The sequence below is a fragment of the Mixophyes fleayi genome, chromosome 1 (assembly GCF_038048845.1).
Source record: "Mixophyes fleayi isolate aMixFle1 chromosome 1, aMixFle1.hap1, whole genome shotgun sequence".
NCBI classification, from domain to species: domain Eukaryota; kingdom Metazoa; phylum Chordata; class Amphibia; order Anura; family Limnodynastidae; genus Mixophyes; species Mixophyes fleayi.
In genome coordinates this window covers 348,225,622-348,246,784 of record NC_134402.1, presented here as the reverse complement: position 1 = coordinate 348,246,784, position 21,163 = coordinate 348,225,622, and the positions used below count along the sequence as shown (strand labels likewise).

At 37.6% G+C, this 21,163-nt stretch overlaps 1 protein-coding gene and 1 long non-coding RNA gene across 27 annotated transcripts in view; one reads left to right on the top strand and one right to left on the bottom strand.

Annotated features, from left to right (window-relative positions):
* Positions 1-21,163, bottom strand: part of RIMBP2 (RIMS binding protein 2) — a 307,432-nt gene that overhangs the window by 92,154 nt on the left and 194,115 nt on the right. For all 26 annotated transcript variants that reach the window (XM_075176517.1, XM_075176698.1, XM_075176605.1 and 23 more), the window contains one exon: positions 9,735-9,824. In XM_075176517.1, the coding sequence (XP_075032618.1) occupies positions 9,735-9,824 (90 nt within the window). The remainder of the gene's footprint in view (positions 1-9,734; positions 9,825-21,163) is intronic.
* On the top strand, positions 94-20,177 carry LOC142094501 (uncharacterized). The gene is made up of 3 exons (XR_012677672.1): positions 94-301; positions 5,074-5,156; positions 18,616-20,177. It is a non-coding gene; the product is annotated as an uncharacterized LOC142094501 (long non-coding RNA).

Below are 21,163 nucleotides of genomic sequence, written 5' to 3'. Positions count from 1 at the left end.
TGGCTACATTGCACACCACCTGAGTATTCTCTGTTTAACGGAAAAGAGGACTATCTACATATTTTTCACAATTTTTTTTTCATTTTCATTGTATCAGTGCGCGGCTGCGTGTCTTAGCCGTCTAAACCGGAAGTTCGGCTATTGACACGCATGCCTGCGTTCCAAAATAGAGGAAGTGATAGAGGAGTCCATCGTTTCCACACTGAAGCTGGCGGTGCACCGCCGTTTGAAGGAGCCCATCTTCGGTTCTTGTTTCACTACAATCAACTGACTATGCTATCTTTGGGACTACAATTCAGAGGTAATTCCTATACTACTCTGCTCCTCTTTGTTTAGCCCATGCTATTGACCTGGATGCACTTTATGCCCGATATTATCCTTTTTCATTTGTTACTGGACATTCTTTTTTGATTATTTTTATTATTTTTTATTTGGACTATATCCTTTTATATTAATCAACATCTTCACTTTTCCTCTATTGTGTGGCCTATCTGTACATATCCGTTTTTACTTACATTACTAGACAGCACTGTATGAGATTTGGTTCAGAATATTTTTTTTCCTGTTTTCCTCCTCTAAAAACTAGGTGCGTCTTATGAAGCGAAAAATACAGTACATAATGGGACTCACTTAGAGTTGTTGTTTTTTTTTTTGCCCAAGATATGCATTTTCATACTGTGCATGCACACCAAAAATGTGTACACACGTCAGTATATACATGTATCAGATATAACCATTGGTGTCAACCTCCGATGTTTGGGACTATATGGATAAGGATTAGTCTATGGAAACTATTTCTGTCACATGATCAATTAACTCATACCATTCTTAACAATATGTAATGAGAACTGTATATTTGCCCGATCCCTTTCCAACTCTCCAGGCGTAGCAGATGAAAGTAAAAGATAGACAACGAAGTCGACAACAACAACAGTGTTAAACAACGCTATTGTGACCATTTTACCCAGAATGTATCTGGTCTACTTGGATTAGATCCTGATTATCTCTGCAGCAAATGGAAAAGTGTAAGCACTGCAGAGTCTAGCAATTGATTTATATTCTGTCCCAATACTGACAATATAAATGTACACTTCTTGCCTTGTTGCTATTAGGAGTTATTCGATCAGTGCACAGCGAATAGCAATAGACTCCAAATCATACTTATACTGAGGAGTATGTTTGAAAGTATTGATCACTTTTTCAACCAATGTTTATGCTTTGTTCTTTTTCTTTATGTTTTATTTGATCGTGCTGATGGCTGCATAATGATTTACGTCCTCCCTCTTGATGCGGACATAGTGACTTGTTATTTAAATAATAGCTGCAGGCCTTATTCTTACTAGATTTCTGAAAATAAAATGCTTGCCTCTCCCCTGACCACTGTGGAAGAATACAATATAACTATGCACATATACTGTATCTATATAACATAAGCTGAGGAGCCAGTTTATTAGGTACAACAGCTCTTCCCAAGTGTTTCATTGCTCAGTTAATGACACCATCATATGTACAGACAATGCTATTTAAAGCAGATAGGTGTCAGCATTGCGGTCTAGTTGTGGCAGTGTAATGATATGGGATGTGTTTTCTTAGCAAGCACAGTGTTCCTTGATATAAATAGAGCAACGTTAATATCTCAAGATAGCTGCCAATCATGCGCATCTCTTCATGGCACCAGTGTACCCATCTTTGAAGGTTTTTTTTTCTGCAAGATAATGTTCAATGTGGGCTAGGAAAGTCCTGGAAGGGTTCCAGAAACATAAGAAACAAAGGCAGCCACTCCCCAGTGACCAAACATTGAAATATCTGTAGAATGGCTTAGCAAAAGAACAAAATTTGTATTGCTATATTACCGTTATACTCAGCAACTTTATTCAGAGATAACAAGCAAAGTAAAACATATGTCAGAAGTTAATTCCGATGCAGTATCGAAACATTATAATACAGACAGCTTAAGTGGTTAGCTGATCATTAACCAGAAGAAAATGTAAAAAGGATGTAAAATGACATGATTTTAGGCACAAAATAAGACACACTCAGTTGCAGATTGTATCACAAAATGATTGATCAAAACAGTGGCTTACCCTTAAGGTAAATTAGTGCAAAATAGAATTACCAGCAAGCACCTCAAAATGCCACACAGGGTATGCAGGCTAGGCAAACAAGGGACGGTCTCTCAAAATATCCGCAAAAAGTACAGAGGGAATATATACACCCTATAACCCAGTTAAGATGAAATCATTTGCATGGTCACCAGACCTGGGCAATCGGATAACGTGTTCAATCAAAACGGTGAATAATGATGGTGAGAGAAATTAATAGTTTTAATAGCAGCCATTTTGTCAATGTCCTGTCATGTTTATCCAAGATGTGTATTTCTGTAAAATATCCATTTTATTTTACTACAGTTTACTGTTTTCTTGAAACCATTACTGAGATATGGATGCATGCCCAGGCTAGCTTGAACAAACCACATCCTTTACTTTTCGGGAGGTGAATGATATTTTTATCTTGTGGGTAAGAACAAAAATAAAGCTGTTTATCTTCAAGAAGGCCTGACTTAAGATTATGTGATTTTCTAACAACAATGTCGAGCCTTAGCCAGGAGCTTGAAAGTGAGCAGGTAAAAGGTACATGACCCCTTAGGGGAGTAGAGAGATTGTCTGTCAGTCACTTCAAAAGTTTAAAAGAATAAAAATGTTGAGAAATCCTTGGGAGTCAAATAAAGTGTTTCAGCTATTTGCATATTTGAACAAGGAAGGATGAAGCTTCAGATAGCTGATAATTTCTTTCCTCATTTTTGTGGTATCATTTAAGTGAATTTGCACAAAAAGAACACAAAGAGGGGACAATATTTGCAACTTCGCAATTGAACATATTGAAAGTGACAGTTAAGGACAGTGCAGGAAAGAAATATTAAGGGGGGAATTTCAATACAGCACGAGGTCCCCAGGGAGCCTCATGTGATGTGCGGCTGGTTATTGCGGTTGAGAAATCTCAGTTCATTTTGGAGTGCAAAGAAAAATTACCAGAGCTTTCAACCTGAACATCGTCACAGACTGTTATGGAGCGAAGCTACAGAGTGTGAACCCTGTGCCAGAGTATCCATTTGCTCCTCCTAAGAAAAATGATTCTAACCCCACAGGTAATCATAATGGTAACATTTGTAAAACAAGAGCTGCATAGTGACATTCAGAATATTTGATGGTTCATATTCATATAAAAATAAATTAGCCACAACTGGGGCAACATTACTACCTGTGACATATAAAGTCATTTGCTGGTAAAATGAAGTTACATCTGAAGAAATAACATTTCAGACTCCACTCTAACAATTTCCAGTGCCTTGGTAGTAGGAGTGGTAATATGAAAACCTTCCATCCATGGTGATGATGCTTTGGTTCTCAAAAATGTCACAAATTCAGTTAAATAAAATGAGCAGATAAATAGCTGGGTCTGTATCCTTCACATCTGTTGGACATTCGGTTGTAAAAATAAATCCAGGAAACAGCAACATGTTGTCCAGCTGATATCCAGCAAATACTATTATACGTCCGGTTGGCTTGTCACCTGATTTGCGGATATTTGTAAATATGTAAGGAATAGGGATAATCAGGAGCATATAAATATTTGCAAATATTTGGGGTGATGTGATCAAATTTTACTGCTTGATCGAGAACAGACTTCTGTAGAGAAATAGATTAGTGATGTTGAGATAGACATTTCATAATGCACAGATTGACATCTATTGTCATGGATGGAAGTTGATGAACCCTCGTATTGCAACATCTAACAGCAAAAATCAAGAAAGATGTAGTCACTAAGGAACAAAAAAACTAAAGAACAAAATAAAACACTGAAAAACATTGCCTGGTCTGATAAATCCTGTTTCCAGCTATTTGACTATGATGGGAGTATTGGGGTATGGCAAACATTGTATACATTCATAGGTGCCCACAACACAGCCTGGTTGTTGCAACGTAATGGTGTAGGTAAATATTGGGTTTGATACAAGTAATGTGGTCATGTCAACTTAGTTGTCAATTAGGTGCCTCTCCTGATGGCAGCAGTGTACCCATCTTTATATACTTACAAACATTTTCTATCTACAGATATGTTTTATCATAACTTATAAGCAATACAGAAATATACAGTATGTAAAAAAAAAAAGGTTCCAGAAAGATAGAAGTTTCGGTAGGTTCTGAGTCAAACTGTTGCAATAATTAGATCATATGTACATTAAACACCTAAATACATTTTCATCCTCCTTAGTTAAGACCAACAAGTGTGTTCTTATATTATTTGATATCTTGTCAATCTATAATTGTTTGCTACTGCATTGCTATTAGCATCTTGCTATCCATTTCTGAGGAGTTGGCTTGTTATACATATATTTGTAGAGGACGAGTAAAAAAAAGCACACGTGTTGAAATCTCATCTGGAGAACAGACATATGTATTGATGACAATAAAGAAATGGTGAAGGCTCTCCATCTGCTATGGTGAAAAAATATCACAGGCATACTGTATTATTTTTCCATTACTTTAGACTACCACCCAACATCATACACCTTGCCCAATTATATGTCCTCTATACATGTTTTCACCTTTGACGGTGTCCCACTCCAGGACTTATTGAGACCCTACCTACAATATTATGGATTTTAAAATGATCTTCTAAAATACTCTTAGACCATTACTACTGCTACTAGGAAAACATTCTATGTACCATCCTGGAACATCAAATCTCGTTATTTTCTCAGCTTTAACTACATTTTATCCCGACCATGGCCTTATCTGTGTGGAGTTTGTATGGGTTTCCTCCGGGTGCTCTGGTTTCCTCCCACACTCCAAAAACATACTAATAGGTTAATTGGCTGCTATCAAAATTGACCCGTGTGTGTGTGTGTGTGTGTGTGTGTGTGTGTGTGTGTGTGTGTGTACACATGTTAGGGGATTTGGACTGTAAGCTCCAATGGGGCAGGGACTGAATTGAATGAGGGTGATAATGATGATAAGCCATAGTTAGTTTATTTTCGCTAATGCTGATGTCATTTTGCTTGTATGAATTCAGGTGAAAGGCATCAACGATTTTCATGGATCAAAGACAATAATAAATATACTGCAGACATACACCATGATGAATACAGATTAGCGGTAAGTTATATTTTGAATTCAACCAGTGTTTCAGATAGAAGGATGAAAAGGGTTTGCTGCTTTGTTGACTTATAGGAGCCAATTAAAATTCAAGGGAGAAAAAAAAGCACATGAATGCAGGTCACTCAGCATCATTTACCATTTAGCTATGACATAGTTAGCAGAGAGAGAGTTTGTTTGGATCCACACCAAGGGTAACAATGAATACACCTCAACTTTTACCAAACAATCATAATCACCAATTATCATCATTATTAATTTAATTATTATAATTATTTTCTCTCTCCTCTCAATTTCATTAAAACAAATTTTGCAGTCTGTTGCAAAGCATCGGTCAATACTAATAACAAAATATCAATACTAAAATAAAAATAAAAAAGAGTGACATATTTTCAGGTCTACACTGTTGTGGAAGTCTGCACTCTAGTATAAAACCAGTGATTGTGACACAAAGCTCCTCAATGTTGCAAGATGTGGAATTAAACACAGCTCAGAAATAAAACAGATCTATTCAATGTAGTTGCACAGAACACTAGTTCTGTCTGATCAATCCACTAATAAATTAGATTTGCAATAAACAAGGGGGGTGGGAAGCTGAGTGGACAAAGTGTGGTGGAGTCCACTTTCCTTTTTAATCGTGTGCAGTTTAAAATCTGTCTGTGGTGAACCCCGGAGATCAGCACAGTAACACATAATGCCAAAACAGTGATCAATAAAGCTCCATGAGAATAGTTGTAACTATACCCACTATTTTGACAAGTACTGAATTAATGGTTCAATGTTGGGGGCATGCAGCACATGGTAGCATAGCAAAGGTGGATTATAATGCTCAGATGACAATCCCCAACACTCAAGGAAAATTAATTAAAATCTGTTGTCACAATTCCATCATCTTCCTCACCATACTTTATTGAATTAATTTTATTGTATATTTAAACATGTCATCATGAAAGAAAATCCCAAGAAATTATGGTCTTAACAAACACCAAGGAAAGAAAAGGCATTGTGGAGAGGTACCTCATATGCAACATGGTACCAACATTGGGCAGCACTAGAATCAGTGAGAAGGAACAGTAGGGAACATTTCATCTAGATTGACTAGAAAGTCAAATTATTTTTAAGTCTGCTGATAATAAACTTGACCCACGTTCTTAAGTCTCACAATTCTGTAGAGAAAGGGTTCAGAGAATGGTACTTCAAAGACCAGACGGTACATATTTGCTACACTAACCACCCACAACACCTGTCAAGTTTTAAAGAAGGAAAAAAGTGTGACTATGAATTAACAGAAGAATTCCCTCATATATATATATATATATATATATATATATATATATATATATATATATATATATATATATATATATAAATTTATTCGGAACATATATAATTGTTAAAAAGCATTATTTCACAAAAATCACTATCACACAACACTGGGTTAATCTGCAATCAGTCCGTAAATGCCAAACGTTAATATATAGACAGTTCATCTCCTGTTAGATACACCTCTGATTGATGCACATGTGATGTGTCATATATACTTAAGTTTACTCCTGGGAGCGAGCCAGCTTGATGTTGATATAGATTCAGAATACACGTGGTAGTTAATTACCGTATCAACAGCTTATGTGCAATAATTTCCACAAATGAATAGTTCAACAGTCTGTACCGAGTTTCTATAATGGAATGTGATTGTTCATAAATAAGTCATGCCTAATAGTGAGCAAAAGTCCTGATCACATCTAGGACTTATGTCCAAAGTCCCGACGCAAATTTGAATCAAAGAAGCATCCGTAGTTTGAAGACTTGTGACAGCATGACTGTCACAACAATAGCTACAGACGTGTAATTAGCCAATTCCAGTGTTATAGCAAAAAACCTAGTACATTTCAGTGCTTAATGCACGTTCATAAGAAGGCCATCAAGTCAAAAAAAGAAAGTCAAGTTTTAAAGAAGAGAACAAGCCACCAAAAGTTCAGCACGTGCCATCCCACAAAATCTATTCTGGGAGGTTGCTAACAGCTTACACGCCATTTCTGGAGATATATTTGGGCACAGTTTTTCCAGTGTCATTAATTTAAATCTTACCAGAACTAACCCAGCCATAAACCCCTCTTCCTTGTACGATTGTATTGTATTGTACATGTCATTGCACTGAATCTTCTCGTGTCTGACTTTTTCTATAAGCTCCTTTAAAGAGCTAATAGATGGTCCTTATTTATGACAGTAGGAAAGTGAAACTTGACAGGGATGCAATAGCTTACCAACTATAAGCATTTGATACTGACATATGGCCTATCTATGACCTACTAAACGTTCATGACCATCAGGAAAGTTCTGGTGGGTAAGTGTAGATCAAGCTTGGCCAACCTGTGGCTCTCCAGGTGTTCTAAACCTACAAGCCCCAGTATGCTTTGTCAGTAGATATTCAGCTGATAGCTGGCAGGGCATACTGTGATATGTAGTTTCACAACACCTGAAGAGTGCCACAGGTAGCCCAGGACTAGTGTAGATGATGAATTGACTGAGTTGGCTTTTTTTGAACTTTTATAATCTTCTATGTTGAACAGTTTTGGAGCCGAGTCCAAACTCATGTCTGGTGCAAGTTGTCAAAAAGTCAACCAATCAAAATTAAAATTCTGAACCAAAATCATATGCCTTTGAAATGGTAAAAGTGATTTTCAAATGTGCAAAACTGTGTAGGTGAAGCACAAATGCTGTGATGTAACCAAGTAATTTTAAGTAATGTGATGGAAAAGATTAATGTGCAGAGCTATAACTGATGCCAAGACTAATATCACCATCATTTATTTATATAGTGCCACAAATTCTGCAGCGCTGTACAGTGCCCATTTATCATTCACATCAGTTTCTGCCCCATTGGAGCCTACAGTCTAAATACCTTAATACACAAACACACATATACATGTTTTTGGATTGTGGGAGGAAACTCACACAAAACAGACAGAACATAATATGCAGAGCATTGTCTGGTGCCAAGACAAATGTGCTAAACCATTATTAGTCTCAAAATACATGTGCAGAGGCATATCTGATTCCAACACTGATGCCAAGAGTAATGTGCAGAGCCATATCTGGTACCCAATATACTTAACCACTTTTAACACATTTAAAAGTTTATTGCATCCACAACTCACAGCAGCAAGCAGCATTGTGTGATTGCACTGTTCCTGCCTTGCACTAAATTCTGTTCATTTAAGTAGAGTTAAATGTAGGACCAGAACATGAACAGCTATCAATGCAATGCTGATAGCAGTTTGTCCCGGAAGAGAGAGGAGTGGGGAGAAGTTGAATTGGCAGCACCCATTCACGATCATTCCTCATTTACTAAAATTATCCAAAGCTGTGTATGTGTTGTTGGGTAAAGCCAAATTTGGTGATAGGGCGTGTAATTTGGGAGGGTGTTCATAACAGTATGTGGATGGATTGAGTGAAGGAGAGGAGGGTGTAGTGCGTTTTGGAGGATTTTAAAGTTTGGGTTAGGGGCTGCAATTTAGGAAGGAAATAATATTCTTTCACATGAATGAGTTGCCGTTATTCAAACTATCCATAGAGTCTGGACACAGCTGTTTAGTGCAGGTTAGTGCAGATAGCACGGAGAGGTGGGGCAGAGTCATGGAGGGGCAGAGTCATGGAGGGGCAGCAGGGCCTAACAGTTTCTGTATTGTAATAACTGCCATAAACCTATATTACTAAAGGATTAAATTGCTTTCTCTACACTTTTCACACAAAACGTACCTATACTGTACAAGAACATTCCACTGAAAGAACTCGTCTGTGGTAGAAAAAAACTCTGCTGAATTTATTCTGTTTCTCCACTGATTTTTCATTGGTATATAATACATAAATAGTATGAATAATTGTATTAACAGCTGTGAAATACCTCCTTAGCTTTGTCACTGTGTTGACCACAGTTATCAATAATGATATATTTCACTTCAGTGCACACTTTACAGCACACAGTACCTTCACAATGCCAAATATATACTTTACATTTGTTTCTACATTGTGCTTGAACAATACATACAGCTTCTTTGCTTTATTCCACTGTTTTCTTTTTTTTAATGATATAACTACCATTCATGTATTATAAAGAACAATGCAAACCCTACTTGAAACATAGGAACAATTAGTCACCTCGTCGTTGAGGCCACAGGCCTTGGAGACTTATAATATCCTTACAGCTCACAGTCGTGGTGCATCTCAAACTTACTATCCTCATTGCAATTCAACAACTCTATGCCTTGCTACGGATTATTAGCAGATTTAGTACAAATATGTTTATGTGACACTTTATTAACAGTGAAATGACAAGTGTCACCCTGTTGTGTGAGGCTTCTTTGTCATCACTTACAAAAGCTACCATAAATATTTCAATAGATGACAAATCTTGTAAATGTAACTTTTATGTCTACCAGAAAACACTAATTTAAATAAAAAAACAACTTAGCATAGCTATCCGAGGCAGCTGCCCTACTTTACCTTTTCACATGCTGATCGCTGGAAATATCAAGGTGAAATTTGCATGTAGTTCATAAACAAGCTAGTAGGTATTACCTGATCATACTCCAAGGCCCTGTGAGATAGACTGGCATACTGAAGGCTTAGACGAGTCTTGTCTTGAACAACATCTTTTAATTCATCTTCCTAGAAGAAAAAGTAAAAAAGGAGTTTTAAGTAAAAAATAAAAAAATACATGTATTGCAAGTATCGATTATAAAAAAAAGTACCAAAGATGCCAGAACAAACTGGAGCTCATGAATGGAGCGCAAAACATCAGAGGCGCAGTGCAAAATTCTCTTTGTAATTCCATGATCCTTCATTTATGCAAAATTTATGGCAAACCACATAGGTTTATGGAAGCATTTGCTGATGGAGCAGAAGTCTGCACTTTCTTTCTAGGTGCCCAATGTAGAAAAAACAAGCTTCAAGGAAAGTGCCACATTAAAAAAAAGACAGTCTTGACGCCCCATTACTCTAATGATTAATTTAAGTCAACGAGTATTTTAAAAGAAAATTTAAAATGTATTTATTTAATGGAAGGGGTGGTTCTATAGGAATTTGGACTTTGGTTGTGATCGTTCTGCCTCTCCACACAGCTTGGTGCACTTTTAGCTTGCAAGGCAGGCAATCTCTGTGCACCATAGCAAACCCAAGGCATTTTGTGCTGCGCACTAGGAGGCTCATGTAAAGTTGGAAGCATTTGTGCCCGAAACGTAAGCAGGAAAAGTCGCTTGCATGATAAAGCACATAAACATGCATATATCACCTCAAGATGCGCCCAGGTGTAAATTGCTGACATATGCACCAGGTTTAAGTTAGTGGTAACACATGTGTATACTTATGCCCCATAATAGTGTTGAGCTAGCATAGAGAAAGTGTAGAGATGTGGCATGACAGTGATAGCAGTAAATTCTAAAATTGCATTATGCGAAATTCACAGTTACCATAAAAAATCTAAGTACAAACACATACACAAAAACATAAATTAAATGCAATTAAATACAAACATCTTTTGCTGTCCTCTTTATAAATCAAATGGGAATCCAAATGAAAATATCAATTAAGTAATGTGAATAGACATCTACAACTTCATATATAACTGTCAAACCAATGAATTAAGCTAGAGGGGTCAAACTGCGATGAGCCAATCAGAAGCGGCTAGTTTGTACTGCTGATTGTCATCAACATCACTGCGTCTTGTTGTACCGGCTGTCCAGCATCCGCAAAAGATACCCTTCCTAACAGGTATATATGCATCTGTGTCTCCAATACGTAAGCATGCTTTTACTGTACTTGTCCTATGCTTGTCCTCTCGTATTCCACCTCTCCAGTAGTAAGGAGTCGTAAGTGTAAGATGCAACAAATTTTGCATCTGGACATATGCGTATGCACGTTTGGTGCATACGTTCAGTAGAGAAATGTATATTTAACACAAACAAAACCCCAGATTGTGTGTCATAATAAGGTCAAAAGACTTTATACTCACCTGAAAGCTGAATAGTTTAAAGTACTCAAAATTACACAGAAATTGAGCAGAGAACTCAATACCAGGGAGCTAGGTAATGTGGAAAATATTTGAGTGGTGGGTATTATGAGGGGTAAAGGTATGGTGTCATAAGGGACCAGGCCTTTAGCTACTCCACTGAACATATTGAGATTAGCTTTCACATTTTACATACTAAAGAATAGGTGTCACACACCGGGAGATCTGGCTACACACCCGATCCCCGACACTCTTACCTGTCCCAGCTGACCGTTCTCTCCATACTGGGCGCCACCATCTTCGCTCCAGGTCTGCGCACGTGCAGACTCGTTCCATTCATTTATTTTACTCCTCTCCTGTTGGCTAGGAATTTTGCCTCCAAAGTTGAAATGGCACCTCCTCTGAATAATCAGTGCTTGTTCTTTTAGTTACCTTTCTGGTACTAGACGTGTCTCCTGTCCAGTGTAACTTGCTTGTCCGCAGAACTGACACTCTACGCTACTCATCTCAGTTCCAGTGTGGTGAACCTGCTGACTTCAGTGTACCTGCTGCTATTCCATCGGTAACCTGCTTGTCCGCAGAGCTGACACACTACTCGCTTCTCCTCCGTTCTAGTGGTGACCTGCTGACTTTGGGACTGACACTTCCCAGTGTATCTGCTGCCATCCCAGCGGTAACCTGCTTGTCCGCAGAGCTGACACACGAATCGCTTCACTTGCGTTTCAGTGGTAACCTGCCGACTTCAGGACTGACACTTCCCAGTGTATCTGCCATTGCAAATGGTAATCTGCTTGTCCACAGAGCTGACACTTTACGCTACTCTCATCTCCATTCCAGTGTGGTAACCTGCTGACTTCAGTATCTACATTTCACAGTGTACCTGCCGCTATCCCAGTGGTAACCTGTTTGTCCACAGAGATAAGTCTTCACGCTACGCTTCTTTGCTAACCATAGCTGCTAATTCCCCCCTAAAGGGTTTCGCCCTGTATTCCTAGTAGGGGCCGTGACCTGCGAGACAGACACAGCTAAGGCCAAACTGCCTTGCGGCGCTCCCTGGTGAATACCGTCTCCTCGTTAGACTCTGAGCCCTACCCGAGTAGTGCTAATCTGGGCAAACCTTAGGATTCGATCTTCGAAACCATGACAATAGTTTTTCACATTTATACTACACATGAGAAGGTATAAGTAAAGTATGGAAATGGGATGTAGTAACAGTTGTACACTGAAGATGAAAATATTACAACAACACCACATGTCAGCATATGTTCATTAAGGTGATAATTAGCCCTGAATTTTAATGTTCGTTTTTACAAGCTGGTATAAACATGTGCATGCAGGTATGGTCAATAAGCCTAATAGATGTTTTAATTAAAATACTACACGCATCATACAGTGCTAATAAACAAGTTGGTTTGTTTTGTAAAAGGGATTGGTTAACAATAATGACTTAATAAAAATTGTGTTCTAATGGCTTGTCCTTTTTTGGGTGTTGTACCCAGTATTAAAGATAGATGTCATTACTGCCTGAACATAATCTTATCAACATGTAGAACAAATTAATTTCAGTGGATTAAACAAGGTTTATAGTTCAGGTGAATCTCATCATTTTACTACCAGCATGAGGTGCCAAGTGTGGATGGGTTGTTTGCCAGTCTAGCTCATTAAATCACTTCTCTCTCTAGTACTTGCTGAGTGGACATCTGCCCAATTCCATTTGTACTCAACCTATCAATTTACTACATGCAGGGCTGCAAATTGCTCTGTGTTCTCTGACCTCTCACCAATACAGAGAATGTGATTGTAATGTGATCTGAAGCATTTATGTAACAATACACACACTTGTCTAAAGAAGATGCAGAATATGTTACAGAAAGCATTTATCAGAGCAGCCCTCGTTCTTCTAACAGAAATACAGAATATCAGGTCCATCTGGTGAGCCCATTTTAATTTAATATAGGTTTCAGCTAATGTAAGTATCCTCCACCTGATAGTTTATGCCAGAGTAAATAGAAATATATTTTATGTCTTTTTCAATAATCATATTACTGTATTGTATTATTCAATATTACCTAAGGTTAAATAATGTCTGAGGTTTAATTGCTGAGACATTGGCGATGGGCAACCAAGGACTTTACCAGGCAAGACAATGCGGTTTCGGCCATAATTGCGATGGAGCTAACCAATGTCGGCAGCACTTACTATATGCAGACAGGTTGACAATGACGTCAGTGTGATTAGCGACATTAACAATGTCGCCAATCGCAATGCCGACATTAAAAGACCAATGTCGGCGGTATGGGTCTTTTAATGTCGGCATTGTGATAGGCAACATTGTTAATGTCAACCTATCTGCATAATGTAAGTGTGGACATTTAGCCTGCAGACATTCTCATGTCGGCCGACATTAGCTTTGTCGCAATTATGTACCCTACCCAGATAATGATAGTGCACGGTCTCCAGTCACTGCATAGGTTTGGATTCTGTTGTCATTCAAATGAACTGTTGGAACAAGATTATGGTCCTCTGCATTGAACACAGGCATAGCTCACAAAGCATACTAAGTAAATGTTTCTGCCTGGTCTGGAATGGTAACATTTTAGAAATGTGGACACAGTGGGTCAATGCATAGGTCCCATACTGTAAATTGTTTGAAATTGTTCTGTGCATGCCCAGAAAGTGGGCGCACATACGCAGACCTGCACAATTCTGGCACCTGAAGAAGTGAGATGAGAAAGGGAAAGTAGAACACAGTAGAATACAGTAAATTTACATTTGTTCATGTAAATGCAGGTCATGGAGACCTACAGAAGCTCACCTGTTTGGAGAAGTATCTTTTGGTGATGATGACTATTCGCAAAAAAGGCACATATGCTGTCAATTTTCGAGAATTATACAACTCTGCATATGGGTGGAAATATGCTACTTTTCTAAGCTTTTCTTTATAGGAACATATGCCCACTTTACCAACTGCAATGCATGAGCCCAATAGTGTGCATGACATACAGCACTGTGCATACAGACACATAATTAAAAAAGTAGATGTATAAGGGAGTGACACCTGAACAGACAGAGCATCATTTACAAGCAAAAAATGGAAGAGGTCTTAGCATTTTTTTGTGCATGTGTCTAGCAAAGCTCATAGGGTTCCGGAGAATGGAGACATCATGCTTGTGAGGAAGCAGATGTTTGTACTGACTGTTGGGAGTAGTTCGGAGGAAGAGCTTTTACTTTAAATGAGAGACTCTTTTTGCACCGTCCAATTACACTTTAGTGGCTTTAGTGTCTAGGTGTAAAAAATGTTTCAAACACAAAAAACAGACACATGCAAGAAAAGCAGTCCCAACGACCACTCCCTTATGTTAGCCTTATGCCACAAATGAGGCTAAATCAAGAAGTATTTTAGAAGAAAAGGAAAAAAAAATTGATTAAATGAAATTGATTGTCCTAAAGTGGTAGGTTTAAAGTGACATTTACACTTTTGCACAAGGCGGCTCCCTTCAAATGTAGGTGCACTTCTAATTTGTGGAGGCATCAGCAAAGAGCAGATGAGCACATTAAAGTGCACTGGGCACACCCTCTAAGCTCACCAGTGCTTAACCAAGCGTCATACAGTGTGCACCTGTGTGCTTAGTATATACCTACTGTCTATTATCTTTATCACTGTAACGCCTTCAGCTGTTCTATAAACTAAATCAAGATAAAATAAAATAAAAAAATGGCTATTTGGGAAGAAGAGAGGAAGTACTAGACAGGACTGTCTCCAACTTGTCACAATATTCTTTCTGCTGGTGTTCATTCTGCCTTCTCCAGCTTCAGACTGTATCCTAGCTAAGGAAAGGAATAATCAGTACAGTCCCTTACACAAAAATCTCTCCCTATGACATAAATATTCTTGGAAAGACCGGATTTGGAAAAAAGGGAAATCTTAAGCTTCTCTGCCATTCATATGACCTAAATTGTTTTCCTAATTTCATACTGACACAATCCAATATATTATATAATTTCTGGAGCCTGGAATAGAAGAACTTGTGACTTGCCAAGGAAGATTACACTGGCGCACACAGCAGGATCACCAACCAGCCTGCCAGTGCCCCTAATTTACAGATTGTGCTCGTCTACCAAGCTGTATCGTAGTAAAGTGTACATTACAATTCTTTCTGTTTTGTAGTAGGCATGTTCTGACAGCATTATGACCCTATGTTTGTTATTAACTGCTATTGTGAGAATTTACTTGCTAATACCGGTTGTAATAAAGTGGTTACCCCAAAACCGGCAATGTACAGGCAGTGCTTCACAAACAATACAGTACACAGTAATATACCTCAGGAAAACACATGACTACAATTACATTACTAATATATTACATTAATTATTCCGACAGTAAACTATAGAATTGCATGGCCAACAAACCAATCTCATTTAACACTTTTTATTTTCTGCTTTCATGCTCACAATTATAAAAAAAAAAGACACATTACAAAGGGATACGTACATATACTGAAGTGAGAAGCCAAGGCTACATTGTTACAATTTACATATTATTTAGCTTACCCTTTGCATCTATTACATGGATGCATTATACATAGATCATATTTCAAAGAATAACAGGGTGACTATCAATTGCTCTAGGCTATGTTGTTTACCAATCTAAAACAATAAAAATAAGTATCACTCTCTGAGAAAGATTCTGAATCATACTCAACAGAGTGCATATGTTTAGCTACATTTACACATTCTAATAATGGAAAGCAAGACAGACAATCAAACCATTAGGCTGTGGAAATTGTGAAGATCCCATCTCTAAACAGAACAGACTTATAGATCACTACTTGATAAGAACCCAGCAAGCTATGTAAGAATTTAGGTTGTGTTTACCATCCAGTTGCACTGATGTGCTCCTTTGCCTATTAAGACTCCCTACTATTACCCTTCAAACAAGCACCATTTACCTTATAATATATAAGCTGCATTCTCCAGGCAGGCTGGGAGAGAACGAGAGAGGAGCACAAGTGACTTGCAGTGTGCTAAATCCCTGGAATCTCTCAAAGCTGAAGTGTAAAATACGGGATATGAAATTACACAGTAGGAGGATGATTGGTGTAGACTAATATAATGTGACAATACTGTCTGTGTAACAAAGTTCCGCGTTGCCTGGAGTAAGGCATCTGTTTGTATGTATCTGGTTTACTTAGACCAAACGTTTCTGGGTGGTTTTCTCTTTCTGCAGCACCAGACATTCACCATTACAAAGATATTTCACATTACATTTCAATATTCAACTGATTAACCTCCACGTATACTGTACAATGTCAGAATGTTAACGGCAAAGAATATAAAAATACTTATTATTTATATATTTCTACTGGGCAAAGAAAAATCCTAAAATCCTTTCATGTATAATCCCTTCTTTAAGATCAAAGCTTCGTTAAAATATTCCGCTCTCTGGATTTGATTTGCACTTTACATTTATTTTTGCTTTAAGATATACCACAGCCACTTCCTCCAATGATTTTAAGATTTAAGAAAATGATCTGACAGTTTATATTACACATATAAATAAGTTGCTTTCCTAACCCACATTACATTGCTTACAAATGGTAAAAAAAATGGGATTAAAACCAGAGACATGACAATTTAAATGGTGCCACAACACTGCATAGGTTGTACTTTCATACTGGAAAGTTTCATATTAATGGCAGACCTTTTATAATTGAATTGTCACTTATTGTGTTTGATTTGCCGTAATCTCTGCAGAATATGTAGATGAATAGAAAGAAAAGAACACAGATGTGATGTTTCCCAAGCTTACTCCTTACTTTGAACTTTATGCTGCAAATACTGAATGTCAGAGAGATTTCAGCACTAATTTATAATGAACAGCTCCCATATTGCCCAGTTCACAAGAATAGCTGTTTTATACCAAAGGAAATGATTTCCTGCTACAAGTTTAGGTAACCAATTGTATTTCAAAATTATCAAAAGTAATAATTGTATTAATATCCATATATCTACTGCATAGCATATTGTCAAACTATTTCAAATAATACAGCATACTATAGCAGATGATCATAATATGGAATTTTGTGTAGCAAATCAGTTCACACCTTACCAATCATATCATGTTACCTTTGCAAAGCCTTTCCATTTCTTAGCACTGCAATCTTGTAAGAGAGTAATTCCACAATATTCCTCATAAATACAATTATCTGAACAATACTGCTAAGCAAATGAGATCCTTACACATGCTTCATCGCCAGCATGTAGAATATTTGACTTGTTAGTATGAAAGTAGGTCAGTCGATGCTCTGAGAGAAATTTTTTCTGTCAGGCTGGGAAGAACCGTGTAAAATGCCCAGAGAGACAATATCTGCGCAAATCCTTGTGACAGCGAGGTTTTATTTAGAAACATTTGAATTTTAAATTAAGCCCTTTCTACTATTAGATCCTTGAACTGTTGTTTCTGTAAAAAAAGAAAGCACCTTTATCAAGAAAAAGGACAACATCCTCCCATATGACCTAAAATATAAATTACAAGAAGTGAATTTGCAAATAAAACCTTTGGCACAAGGTATTGCAATGCCCCTGTGGCATCAAATGGGTAACTGCTCAGTGCTGTCTATGTGCCTGGCAGCTCTAGTATATAACTTAATGGGCCTTCTAAAAAAAGTCTGTGGTTCACCGATTATAAGACTGCATAAGATCTTAAGAACAGTAAGAACCACTGTACAAATGCTACCTTCCAGTTATGCCCTCAAATTTATAGGTTAATCTCCAGACGTTGCGTCAGCAATAATTTCTTTATATTCTATGCTCATTCTATGTCCATAAAACCACAATTTACTGTACCATGCATTTAGTATTCCATAACCCAAATATGTTCATTTTTCCCCTCAAATAAACCTAACAGTTTCCATTATAGCTCATGTAACACGTGCTCTAAAATAAATGTTTAAAATAAATGTTGCTGCTAGCCCCAAAAGGTGTGGCCACACTTTTTGTGCACTAATGATTTTTTATTAGGGCTGCGTGGCGATTGGGGTGGGGCTGGTTGCATGTTTGGTTGTATATACTATAAAAAATGGCCAATCCCTGTGGTCATGGGCGGTCATTATTTCTTATTTTCCAGGTATGATTTTGCAGGCATAGGAATACTGCTCAGGTCTGTGGAAATAAACGTATGATCTGTGAAAGTCACCATGATTTGTTTTTTTGCTGAAATTTGGTTAAATTGTAGCAAATAGAATTTCTAGGGTTTCATACAGCAATAATAACTAGACACTACTACTAACCAGCCTAACTTTCCCAATTACACCCCCCCCCCCCCAGATTATGGTTCTCTTTAAATGGATGCAAGTCTGACGTAGAATCATAAGTTCCTTTAAGGGGAAATTCATCTTTAATTAATGTATATGATACAACCATTTGTTAACTATTACTATCATCCTTTTGTAGGAGCTTCTGTGAATCAAGCAACATTTTTCTCACTTGGATAATTAAAAAACTGAGTCTAGTTAAAGAAAGGGAAACTTACAGTGCCATCACAGTACCATGTGTAGTGACTGTGGTGGTAAACTACATCTCCCAGCATCCACTGCATGCATTACATCAGCCTCTCAACTGTGACATCACCACCAAGCTGCCTGTAGACTGGTTGGACCAGGTAACGTGTGAAACTTGTCTGCACAAAGCTAAAACTTATAGAGCAGATAACACAATGAAGTGTTACCTGGGATGAGGACAATAACATAGTTCTATAGCGGTGTCATTTTCCCAAGAGCAAATTAAGCAACGTGGCTTTACTCCATGGGGTGCCCGTCACCATTTGATCCTAAAAAACTAAAGCTCAGAGTTACTATGCTCTATAGTATTTGGGCCTAATAGATTTAATGGAAGCCGATTGGTTGAAAGTGGATGTGTCATTTAAGGAGAAAGCATTATCTTTAGAAAACATGGCAGGATAGATACTTAAGGCACCATAATATTACCATGAAATACAACACAACACTTACATAGCCATTGTATTAAACAACATTTTTGAAGTATTTTTTTTTAGTTATCATCTGCTTATCAGCTACTGCAAAACCAATTTACTGTCTGAAAAGCTGTCCAAAATAATGTTTTCTCTAACCTGGGCATAACACTAGGTAATATAAACGGTAAGACATGCGAAGTGCAGCTTATTATTTTGGACTGTTGTATTCTTGTGCCACAATTGCACCTTTCAATATTTTAATTATATTATTTTGAGCACATGTAAATATGTTGAAGCAGAAGCCCTACTAAATGTTGGAGTTTTATGCATTCAATTTACGATTTTCTAAACCTTCCATTTTCCTGCATTTTTTGGGTGGTTCTAAAAACACAGCAAAACCTACAAAAGTCACCATTTTTACAAAATTTTTTTACAAAGCACCAACTTGAAAATCACTGTCCCTATTTTTAGCATTTAATATACACACACAGCAAAAATGATCAAGCTGCAGTTTGGCAAACCGATGGGAAGCAAAAAATAGAAGCTATCTTGCCTGCCAACATGTTAAAAAAAATAATAAAAAAAAATCATCACTTACTTACATGATAGACTCGATCTCTTTAATCAAGTTTGGTTGCCCTGGCTCTTTAGAGAAAGCCATCACACACTTAGGCGGTTTCTCCCTTTTCTTGACGGAGTTGCCCTCTTCTCTCAAATTTGAACATAGATTACTGAGTGCAGCTACTAACCCCCAAAATATGTGCCTAATGCCAATTCTGTGCTATTACGCCCCTTTTATTTTCTTACTTTCCATCCCTTACATTCCCTCCATCCCCAGCCCTAATGTTATTTGTATGACGTTACTGTTTATTTAACCATATTTTTATATATTTGCAACAAAATATGGACATTGTACAAGTTGCTTTTCTAACTTTCTATACTGATTGTACTTATTGACTGTGTCCTGTCAAAAGAAATCGTGTTGGTTTTTTAAAAAAAAAAAAAAAAAAAAAAAATTTAAAAAATCTTCCCCTTCATTACCGTGCCATGCTTCTTAGTATCGCTCCCAGTCCATTAGGGGTGCACAAAACAAACATTTTATACTCATATACCTAGGTATGCCCCTGGCCAGTGGGTACCACGGACATAAATATAGTGCCCCCTTAGATATAAAAAAAAAATGAGTATAAAAGTAATACTACCCCTTTAGCTGAAAAAAAAAAAAAAAAGATATTTATATATTTTGGCAGTTTTTATAATAATATAGTACTCCTATTTTTTTACATAGTGTAGTGATATTTGCAATTTCCTATAAACTTTTTCTTTTCTTGACCTGCCATAATCCTTTGGGAGACGAAAACCTCCTTAGAGTCTATATGAATTGCTCTCAAAGAGCTCCCATCGTAAACGAGCTAACATTCGGTAAGACCGCCTATTTAATAAACGGGCAACCAAACAGAAGCAGTCTCTCATTTGAATGGATGCTACTAGCATTGGGCCGGGCATCCCTAGGTGTCCCCACAAGACCCAGCGCCGATACTTAGTAACACAGTACATTGATGAAGGGATGTGAGGAATTACTTATGGTGGTTTCCCCTAAACAGTATGAATTTTAGGGCTTTTGAAACTGCCACACACTGCCACAGAATGTTTGACTTTACACCCTCCAAACCCTTGAATAGTAAATCTGCCCGAAAAATGTCCTATAGTATATTTATCCTTCTGTGTCAACCCAATAAATTTCAACAGCTCCTTAGAAGCAGTATCTCTGCCCCTTGCAGTCTGGTCCTTGCCCTGCAATACTACAAAATCTCGTTTTGACATTTGGAACATTTCCACTGCTGGCCTGGATTCAGGAGAGAACACCCCAATCTGCCCACCTTTTCATATTTAGGAGTAAAATTTGATTCTATTGTCATTACTTTTCATACTGCTAAAACCAGCGCAAATGCATGTGACATCACAATAGAAGGAACGATGGCGCTCTCACCGCTATGCTGCATTGTTCCACATTCGTAAGTTACCTCT